General features: G+C 36.6%; 1 protein-coding gene across 5 annotated transcripts; it reads left to right on the top strand.

Moving 5' to 3' along the window:
* The first annotated feature begins 844 nt into the window (after positions 1–844).
* Positions 845–9,118, top strand: LOC106764730 (PH, RCC1 and FYVE domains-containing protein 1). Of its 5 annotated transcripts, none has more exons than XM_022781901.1 (10): positions 845–898; positions 1,023–1,542; positions 2,439–2,525; positions 3,385–3,474; positions 3,959–4,039; positions 4,207–4,401; positions 4,496–6,628; positions 7,337–7,483; positions 7,804–8,192; positions 8,555–9,118. In XM_022781901.1, the coding sequence occupies exons 2-10, from the start codon at positions 1,474–1,476 to the stop codon at positions 8,685–8,687; spliced, it is 3,324 nt and encodes a 1,107-aa protein (XP_022637622.1). In that variant the 5' UTR covers positions 845–898; positions 1,023–1,473; the 3' UTR covers positions 8,688–9,118. The 5 variants fall into 5 exon arrangements, with proteins under 5 accessions (XP_022637622.1, XP_022637624.1, XP_022637623.1 ...); XM_022781903.1 differs by lacking the exon at positions 845–898 and having other exon boundaries at positions 905–1,348; positions 1,512–1,542; XM_022781902.1 differs by lacking the exon at positions 845–898 and having other exon boundaries at positions 905–1,348; positions 1,491–1,542.
* The last annotated feature ends 2,084 nt before the right edge of the window (positions 9,119–11,202 follow it).

Here is an 11,202-nt window from a genome sequence, read left to right as displayed (position 1 = left end):
ATCCTTTCCCAATAAAACATGCAGTTTTAAAATTGCCCACAAGATTAGTAGTTTCAAAATTAAATTTAAATTATTATTACTTTTTTTTTATCATATTTCAATAATTCTTATTTTAACCGTTATTTATTTAATGTTTCAATTTTTATTTTTCTTCATAAGTTTGAAGTTTTTTTTATTCATTTATTTACTACTTATTTTTCGCGAAAATACTTTAATTTATTTCACATTTTAAAATTGATTTAAATTTTAAAAAATTAGTGTGATCTCACATTAATTATTAAATATGAACACAGACACTAAATAAAAATAAGAGTATTACATTGAGTTTTATCCAAATACATAATAATAAAATAATAAATAATAATATTACAAGATTAATCCTATTCCACGCAAACAGGACACAGCCATTCCGGCATTTTCGGCACTGCAATTATATTCACATGTATTGTATTAAAATCACCTTCCTAAGCTACCTTTTTATTTATTTATTTTAAATTCTCTTTTTATTTATTTATTTTAAATTCTCTTTTTATTTATTTATTTTAAATTATCTTTTTAAGTACTCATGCACACACTATTGACTCAACCACGACCATATATATTTTTTAAAATATTAATTAATGACTAAAAAAATTCAGTTTCTTTTTTAATTTTCTGTGTCATATTCTTGACAGTGTAATGAACCAAACATAAATATTTTAATTTTTAAAGAATTTTGTAAAAAGAAAAAGCGTAGAGTAATGGCATGGTCGTAAATTATGGCGAAATTTAGGGTGATTTTTGATTCATTTAGCTTTTTAGTTTTTTCAATTTAAAAAAATAAAAATGAATGTAGCTTGCTTCTGTTTTGAGCTCTCTCTCTCTCAGACACACACTCACTCATTCCTCAGCCATAGACGTACACTGTGTTTCTTTTTCTATGCTTTTTTATAATTCTCCTTCGCTTTCTCTCTCTAAAACCTCAAGTTCTCTCTCTAGCGCCCTCTCACTGCTCTCTCTCTCATCTGCAACTGATTTTGCAGATCATACTTCCCTAGATTCTCCCATTCCGTTTACGCGCACTTCCTCGCCGCGAGCTCGCCGACCTCAACGTCACCGGAATCCACCGAGAGTCGCCGTCGTTCCTCGATCGCCTTCTTCCGGTGCAACCTAGTGCCTTGCCACGGTGCCAATCGCCGAGTCGGAGAGCGCTAGAGTGGTTCCTGCGCCGCGCAAAGCTGCGGAGCAAAGCTTCAATTGGGTGAGTGAGAGATGGAGCTGTAATTATGGTGGATTCGCGTGCTGGAGGAGGCTCGGAGCTGTTGGAGCGAGGGTTTGAGTGGGTGAATTGATGAATGGAAGGGTTCGGGTACGAGAACGGGTGAATGTAAAAGATTAGTGTTTGGATTTGAGGAGAAAGTAAAAGTTTCTAATTAGTGCTGTTTGTGTGTTTTTTTTTTTCTTTTTGCGTTTTTTTGGTTTTGTTTTTGCGTGATGTCGCGGACTGGTAGAATGGCTTCGGATCTTAGCAGAACCGGCCCTGTGGAAAGAGACATTGAGCAGGTATATAATATGTTTTCTTTTTTGTCCATTTCCTTGGAAACTTTTCTCTGTAGCGTTGTGCTTTGAATTTTATTTTGGAGTACTGTTTGCTTTTAGATTTTGTTAATCTGTGTGCTGTGCGTGCGTTGTACAGTGGTGGCAATGTTCTTATTTTCTGTTGGTAGGGGCATTGTAAATGGGATGAGGGAGGCAATAGGTAATTAGCTTCATTTCGTTTGGAACTTAGAATTATGGATATGTTGATGAATGTCTATGATTCGCTTGTTTGACTGCCAGCTAGGACTGTATCCTCAGGTCAAGCTAGTTTATAACTGGTAGTGAAAAATCTTGGTAGTTTTGATCTGTTACTCTGAGTTTACTTCTTTTAATTAAAATTTGAGAGTAACGAATGTGTTGATAGTTAGTTAAGTGTGTCGTGTTCAATGTTTTGATTACTTCTTTTGCGGGCTAAATAATTAGATATTTGACTGTGATTATTAGATTAGTTATTTCTTTTGATTTGTTTCACTAATATTACCATTTATCCCCCTTTCTAATTGATCATTGTTCACTTTCATGGATTATTTGGGTGTTTGTTACCATGTGCCATAGGAAGACAAGGTGAATGCTATTTTGTATGGCTCTAAAAGACGCTGTTTGACTATTATATTGACAAAATGACAAAAGAGTTGGATGTGCTCTTTTATACGGCCTCGTTGTAGTAAATTTTGCGATAGCATTCAGTCAGTCTTTGCTCTTTATGTTCGGTTTTAGACTTTAGCAGGGTGCTCTTGGTGCTTTTCAGTAATGTTATCCATGTGCTATGCTTATTCAGTGATTTCTCTGTTATAAGTCTTCTCGTATCTTCAGATATGCTGTACGTGCTGGCTGAAATCTTTTATTGATCTTATTGACAGGCCATTACTGCTTTAAAGAAAGGGGCCTGCTTGCTCAAGTATGGAAGAAGGGGAAAACCCAAGTTTTGCCCCTTTCGTCTTTCCAATGTGAGCTTGTACTCTTATTTTTTAAATTAAAACGAATACTTGTTAAAGTGTGCTAACAAATTTCTTTTCTTCAAAGAATTGTATTTGGCATTTGTAAAATCCTTGGTCCTTCTACATTTTATTTTGTATTTATTTATTGTTAAATAGTGGTGAAAATATTTATTCTAAGTGATTGTAGGGGACCTTGAAACAGATTAGATAGTGAAAATTAGGACATCCGAATATTTCATGCTCTACTAGAAAAATTTCACATATTAAAGAAGGTTAATCAATTGCTCGCCATTAATTAGTTTAGCTTAAGACTAGGTTTCTCAGCAGGTTTGCAGTAACAACATCATGAAATTTTGATATAGTCACAATGATTATGGTATTGAGCTTAACATGGACTTTCAGCAACACATTGAAAATATGATAACTTGACGTTTCGTTTACTAAAACCCTTGGAAATGGGCTTACTGAGAAAATTTAGTAGTGTATAGTGGGATACAACTTCTGGTCAACATCAGAATGATTTTATCTGGTTAAGACATCCATTGTGCCAATATTTGGCACATTAAAAAATTGGAAGGTGGCCTTCATGCCAAGTCTTGTTAATGCAATTACTCTAATCCACATGTCTAGAGTTTGAACGTAAGCATCCATGGTACCTTATTGACCACCATGCCATATCAACTCTTGTATTTGGTGGTTGTGCATACCATTTACAGAATTACTTTCATGGTTTTAAGTATATACGACTGTTTTGTTATTCCCATAATCTCGTGTGTGGTCTACTTATGTTATTTTCATAATTTATTTTTTTAGATGTTTTCCAGTAACCAAAAGTTAAAATTTGAGTCCTCTAATTTTTTTTTTTCAGGATGAATCTGTTTTGATATGGTTCTCAGGGAAAGAAGAGAAACACCTTAAACTGAGTCATGTCTCTAGAATTATATCTGGACAACGCACAGTAAGTTTTCAAAATTGACAAGAAAAACCATTTTATCTTTTTGCTTCTTTAGATTTAGCCAACAGTGCCTTAACATGCTGAGATAACCAGTTATAAGATATTTCTTTTCATTTTGATGTTTGTATGACTAATACAGTTTGTCACCTATATCTATATGCACTTGTGGTGTGAGTATGAGTGACCACCATGTGCTGGAAGTCAAGATTTCTAAATATGATATATTTCATTATCCATCTACAGTAAAATGCTTTGTTTCTTTAGTATTATGAATAGTTTACAATATACTTGTTTGTGGTAACTATTAGATTGTGTTTTGCTTTGAGGAACATGATGTTTGCCGTTTCAGTGTCCTGTTCTAATAAGTTGGCATTTAAATCCAAAGACATTACTCATGCCTTTTTGACTTTCAGCATCTACCGTGAATTCTTTTCAAGTGATAAGGTTCTCTGTTATGATTGATAAAAGATGGCCCTACTCTTTTCAGCCTATCTTTCAAAGATATCCACGACCTGAGAAAGAATACCAGTCATTCTCTCTTATCTACAATGATAGGTCACTGGACTTGGTATGAGTTTCTTCATTCCTCTCCCGTTTGGATTTTTTTGCTGCAGTAGTCCTGTTGCTTCTACAGATATTATTGATTTTGTGAACAGTATGAATAAATTTTATATAACAGTCTGATGGTTTGATTATTTTCTGCTACAGTCTGATGGTTTGATTATTTTCTACTAGATATGCAAGGATAAAGATGAAGCTGAAGTCTGGTTCAGTGGTTTGAAAGCATTGATATCCCGTAGCCATCACCGGAAGTGGAGAACAGAGTCAAGAAGTGAAGGTATTCCATCCGAGGCTAATAGTCCTCGAACTTACACAAGAAGAAGTTCTCCGTTAAATTCTCCCTTTGGCAGTAATGAAAGCCTGAAAAAGGTGTTAACATATTGTTTATGTCCTTTCTCTTTTCTGACCCTCTCAATGGCAGTTGAAATTGTTTATTTATAGAATATTTCTTTGTTCTATTCAGGATAGCGGGGATCACCTTCGCCTTCATAGCCCATACGAGAGTCCCCCTAAGAATGGTTTGGATAAAGCATTGGATGTGGTTTTATATGCTGTCCCTCAAAAGGCTTTCTATCCTCCAGATTCTGCCAGTGCTTCAGTACATTCTGTGTCGTCTGGAGGATCAGACAGTATGCATGGTCACATGAAGACAATGGGGATGGATGCTTTTAGAGTTAGTCTATCAAGTGCTGTTAGCACATCTAGCCAAGGTTCTGGTCATGATGATGGTGATGCTCTAGGGGATGTTTTCATTTGGGGGGAAGGCACAGGTGATGGTGTTCTGGGTGGTGGGAATAATCGAGTTGGGAGTTGTTCGGGTGTGAAAATGGATTCTCTATTTCCAAAAGCCTTGGAGTCTGCAGTAGTTCTTGATGTGCAGAATATTGCTTGTGGTGGACGGCATGCGGCCCTAGTGACCAAACAAGGTGAAATTTTCTCGTGGGGGGAGGAATCCGGTGGCAGACTTGGGCATGGTGTTGACTCTGATGTGCTCCATCCAAAGCTTATTGATGCTCTAAGCAATACAAATATTGAACTTGTAGCTTGTGGGGAATATCACACATGTGCTGTGACACTTTCTGGTGATCTTTATACGTGGGGTAATGGTGCATACAACTATGGCCTTCTTGGACATGGAAATCAAGTGAGCCACTGGGTACCAAAGAGAGTAAATGGTCCCTTGGAAGGCATACATGTTTCATATATTTCCTGTGGACCATGGCACACTGCTGTTGTGACATCTGCTGGTCAATTATTTACTTTTGGTGATGGAACATTTGGTGCTTTGGGTCATGGAGACCGAAAAAGTGTTTCATTACCAAGGGAAGTAGAATCCCTCAAGGGTCTTCGAACTGTGCGGGCTGCGTGTGGTGTTTGGCACACGGCTGCAGTTGTGGAAGTCATGGTTGGAAATTCAAGTTCCAGCAACTGCTCTTCAGGGAAGCTGTTTACTTGGGGTGATGGAGACAAAGGTCGACTTGGGCATGGTAGTAAGGAAGAAAAACTTGTTCCTACCTGTGTTGCGCTCATTGAACACAATTTTTGTCAAGTTGCTTGTGGACATAGTCTCACTGTTGCACTTACCACCTCTGGCCATGTCTATACAATGGGCAGTCCTGTCTATGGCCAATTAGGCAATCCTCAGGCAGATGGGAAGCTACCAATTCGTGTTGAAGGGAAATTGTCAAAAAGTTTTGTGGAGGAGATAGCTTGTGGTGCATATCACGTTGCAGTTTTAACTTCAAGGACTGAAGTTTACACATGGGGAAAGGGTGCAAATGGCCGTTTAGGCCATGGGGATACAGATGATAGAAATTCCCCAACATTAGTAGAAGCTCTGAAGGACAAAGATGTCAAAAGTATTGCTTGTGGAACTAATTTCACTGCAGCTATATGTCTGCATAAGTGGGTTTCTGGTATTGACCAGTCTATGTGTTCTGGCTGTCGAATGCCATTTAATTTCAAAAGAAAACGCCACAATTGTTATAATTGTGGACTTGTTTTTTGCCATTCATGTAGCAGTAAGAAGTCTCTTAAGGCTTCAATGGCACCAAACCCGAACAAACCTTATCGTGTCTGTGATAATTGTTTTAACAAACTTAGGAAAACAGTAGAAACTGATTCTTCGTCTCATTCTTCTGTGAGCAGAAGAGGAAGTGTCAATCATGGGTCTCTGGAGTTAATTGATAAGGATGACAAATTAGATTCTAGATCTCGAAATCAGCTTGCCAGGTTTTCTTCAATTGAATCCTTCAAACAAGTGGAAAGCAGATCTTCAAAGAAAAACAAGAAATTGGAATTCAACAGCAGCCGTGTCTCGCCTGTTCCAAATGGGGGTTCACAATGGGGAGCATTGAATATTTCTAAATCTTTTAATCCTGTTTTTGGATCATCAAAGAAATTTTTCTCAGCTTCTGTTCCTGGATCTAGAATTGTTTCCCGAGCAACATCCCCAATATCTAGACGACCTAGTCCACCTCGTTCAACTACACCGACCCCAACGCTAGGAGGTCTTACATCACCAAAGATAGTTGTGGATGATGCTAAGAGGACTAACGATAGCCTCAGTCAGGAGGTTATTAAATTAAGATCACAGGTATCTTACTTTATGCACTCACTGTCTGTATTCACTTTCTTGCTGTAAACGTAATATAATTCTGACCAAAAGGATTCCAAATGGCTCTGTATTTGTCCGATGAAATGGGCTAGACATGTGTGACAATGAAGACAAGAATGAATTTACATGCTGTTATGATATTTATAGTATTATGCCCGGACACATGTAAAAAGATTCTTATTCATTGCAAGTCAGCGAGTTGCCCAATTACTTTCTGTATTTTATTATAATGATCTAGAGATAAATTGCAATTTGAAATCCAGGAGATCATAAAATTTCCGTGTTAGATATGAAACATTTCCATATAAGTTTTAATGTATTATTCCAATGCAGAACATGTGACAATTCACTGTTGAAGGTAGTCAGGGTTTGTGATACTTCTGTCTCATAGAAAGGTTAACAGTTAGTAACTTGGTAGATTGTTTTACACTTTTTTTTTTTCTTTCTTTCTTTCCCATTTGTGTTTTGGAATTATATAGAGAGCTTCTTTTCACCTATCTAGTATTATTCTTTCATAAGTGGTTGACTGTTTGATATAGAGGATACCCCATCTCTATAACATACTTTGGTGGGCTTGAACCGATTCTTTCCACATTCCTTTCTCCCATTTACTTTTCTAAACTTCCAACAAAGATGTTTAAATCACTTGGTTGTCTGTTTGTGCCTTATAATTTTTTTCCTTTGTAGGTGGNAAACCTGACTCGGAAGGCCCAACTTCAAGAAGTTGAGCTGGAAAGAACAACTAAACAGCTAAAAGATGCAATAGCAATTGCTGGGGAAGAAACTGCCAAATGCAAAGCAGCAAAGGAAGTAATAAAGTCACTCACTGCTCAGGTTGAAACTTTAATCTCTTAAATTACTAACTAGACTATTACCACAAAAAACTTACTCATGGAGAAAGCGAAAAAAGAATCTTTACATNAAAGGTTAAATAAGGGAGTAAATATGCTCTCATCACTGACCCTAAAATAGAATTGTAAAGCCATGAAATGTGACATTTGCAGAGTTACAGTCAAGCCTGAATCAATTTTGTACCCCAACATAGCGGATCTTTTAAAATCTTTAAGCTTGTATAGCTCTGTTTTAGATTTGCACTGGATGTATCATAGCAAGGCTAATTGATCCAACATTTATTTCTTTTTTGTCCTGAGCAGTTGAAGGACATGGCTGAGAGGCTACCTGTAGGACCTGCTAGGAGTGTGAAATCACCGTCTCTTGCTTCTTCTTTTGGTTCTAATCCTTGTTCCAATGATGTTAACTATGCTTCCATTGACCGATTAAATATTCAAGCATTAAGTCCAGAGGCAGAATTAACTGCATCAAACAACCAGTTACTTTCAAATGGATCAGGCACTGTTAGTAACCGAAGTGCAGGTCACAATAAAATGAGCCAGTCTGATTCAACAAATAGAAATGGGAGCAGAACAAAAGACTGTGAATCCCGTAGTGAAAGTGAATGGGTTGAGCAAGATGAACCTGGTGTTTATATTACGCTCACCTCCCTTCCAGGAGGTAAAATAGAGCTTAAGCGAGTTCGCTTCAGGTATGCAATGTTTTGTAGACATTGTTTTCCCGCCATTTTACGTTTTACATAACTTAAACGTGAGAAATTTGTTAATGTTAAATATGATATACTTATATAGAAGAAAAAGTAGGATACAATATACATGGTGTTAAAAGCCTTGACGANCATTATTCATACGTCAGNGACATTTTCATTCTAATGGTAATTTAATTGCATATATTCCTGTGTTTCATGTTGTGATCAGTTACATATTTTCTCTGATTTACTTTCCGCTATAATGTCTGTAGTTGGTATTGGTGGCACAAACCAGATAACTGTACAGCATTTCACGATTAGCAATTTTATAATCTGATTTGTATCCTTAACATTGATGAATGTAGTNGGAAGAGGTTCAGTGAGAAGCAAGCAGAGCAATGGTGGGCTGAGAATCGNGCAAGAGTATATGAACAGTACAATGTGCTCATGATTGACAAGTCTTCTGTCGGTGTTGGGGGTGAGGACCTGGCTCATTGACACGACAACCTGTAAATGAGATGTTTTTCATCATTTTGGTTGGGATTAGAGCAAGACCACACTGATCAATTTCATTTGGCTTCCATCTAATATAAACGACGAGGGAAGCTAGGGTTTGGCATAGTAGGAGAGAGAATAGGGATTGATTGTGATTTGTAATTCCTCTTGGTTTTCTTCTTCATCTTTTCCTCTTTGATTTCACTTTCCATTTTTTCCCTATATGATGTACCTTGTGTGGGGGTTGAGGGTGAGAAATGTAAATTCTTAGTAGGTTGCAGGCTCTGGTTGAAAGGAGCGGCAGTGTAAATTTCATAAGCGAATGCATTTGCAAATTTTTCTTCTACACGGGATATAAATTCCTTAAGCCATGGGAACAACGCCACTAATTAGCTAAATATATTTACATGGCCCTGCCATTTGCCTACTTTTCATTTTCCTGTTCTTGCACTTATTATCAGCTCACATCAGAAGCCAAATCCTGCTCATTTTTATAAATTTAATTGTCATTTCTCTAGATGAATATAAGAATTAAGTAATCCAGGTTTTTGCAGACATATCACAGTACGAATTTGTCTACATTTTTAATTTCACATGACATGTCAAACTAGATAAGTGCCATGGAACATTGTTTAATTTTTATAGAATATAAAAGTTCAGGAATTGATTTATTTAATAATAACTTCTATCACTTCAGAAGAAGTTATGAAATGTCCAGTAACTTGATTCCTCTCTCCATCACTCAATATTCAATTTATTGTAAAATATTTGATAAGTAATCATTAATACGAAATATCTTGGTCAATGTGTAAGCTTGTTATTCATTGTGTAAACAAAAGATTTGCTGTTCTTCATTTTCAAACTACATTCTCACTGTATAAATGATGCTCAGGAATAGTGAGACAGAAGAAATATATATTCTAGGCACAAGGTAATGGGTTGGCCACGTACAACAGATAATAACACCAAACTTTTCCATAGGAAAACATGTCAGAAATCAAAGGAAGATAATTGTCTGAATCCAAGATAATCTAGAGGAGGCCATGGCTTCTTCACTTCCAAGTTATTTATCGACTTTTCACACCTTCTGATCCACTATTTTATGATACTGTGCTTCGTGCAGTTGGAAACAAAATGAATTAGGATGCTGAAGCATCTTTTCTCCTACTTTTCATAAAAATAATTTAGATAGAGGAAGCAAATGCATCTCCTTCATCACTGGTTCTGTGAAACTGTAGTTATTCAAATGGCAACCAAATTTTGAATGAAGGAGATCCAAGCCCTGCTAACAAAACCCTCAGTGCATTAATCCCTTAAGTCAGTAAGGCAATACATGAAAGGAATTTCGACCAATTATCTTGTGCAATATGATCTTAAACCTAGCCACAGTGTAGATAGCAAATAGACTAAAAAAGTCCCCCCTTTCTGAGGTGAAAGAGACACATAGTGCTTTCGTTCATAACAGTCTTATTGCAGATAACACACCGGTAACATTCATATGTTTCCATTACATAGAAAAAATAAGGGTTGTGGCCATCAATTTATACACGTTCCAAACGAAAAAATTAGACATGTTCAAGGCACATGACAGGGTAGTGGTCCTTCATACTGGTTATCTATATATGGATTTGTTTAATAATTATGGTCTCTTTTTCTATATCTCACAACTGTCAACTGTGTAAAGAGTTTACTCCATATAGATGATCACGTCAGGCTCAAATTCTGTCTCCTTGCCTCATCTTCTTGTGTGCAGAAGCACATTCTGAGTTGATCTTACTGGCCATATCACCAAATAGTTTCCACAGCGTAAAGTTTTGTACCAATGCACATTTTATTACAGAGCATAAAAGTTTGAAAGAGGGAAAGGAAATAACTATTGACCAACATAATGAATTACATAATAACTATTCACCGATGATTAGTGTTTTAATTCCTCCCAAGTTGTTTCTCTCAGTCTCTCTTTGGGCTTCAATAGTAATCTTAAGTTGAGTTCGTATTCTCCATGTTATTTATGCTAAATGAAAACTTTTTGATGCATCAGATGTAAAAGAATGAAATGATAAGTCTAACTATTCTGATATGATTGCTAAAGTGCTGTTTGATTTTTGCTGCTAATACAATTGCTAAGGCATAAAACTTTTAAGGGTGTTATTCAGCTTCTCACTATCAGTTTTATGCTAATTCAATTCATGTAAAGCTCAAGTTAATTTCTTCAGGTTTTCTCAGTACAGGGTGAAGCATACTTTGAACCTCATTCTGGCTATGCCTTTTAGTATAGCATACTTCAAGTTCGTGTTAATGTTGTTTTATGACTAGAGTGTTCCTTCCTTAGGTTGCATGTGAGAAGAAGGATATCCCACATCGATAAATTCTATTGGAGTAGTGGCACTGATGGGTTATAAAAGAAAGGCATATGGGATGTAGCAACATACTTACCTGGACGGGGTCAATGGATGATCAAGAAGGTCTATGGCCTAGACATGTGACTTCCATTGCACTTAGGAAGGGTGCCTGTCTA

Source organism: Vigna radiata, chromosome 6 (genome assembly GCF_000741045.1).
Source record: "Vigna radiata var. radiata cultivar VC1973A chromosome 6, Vradiata_ver6, whole genome shotgun sequence".
NCBI classification, from domain to species: domain Eukaryota; kingdom Viridiplantae; phylum Streptophyta; class Magnoliopsida; order Fabales; family Fabaceae; genus Vigna; species Vigna radiata.
Note: the sequence above shows the minus strand (reverse complement) of the source record. Positions and strands in the feature narration are given on the sequence as shown.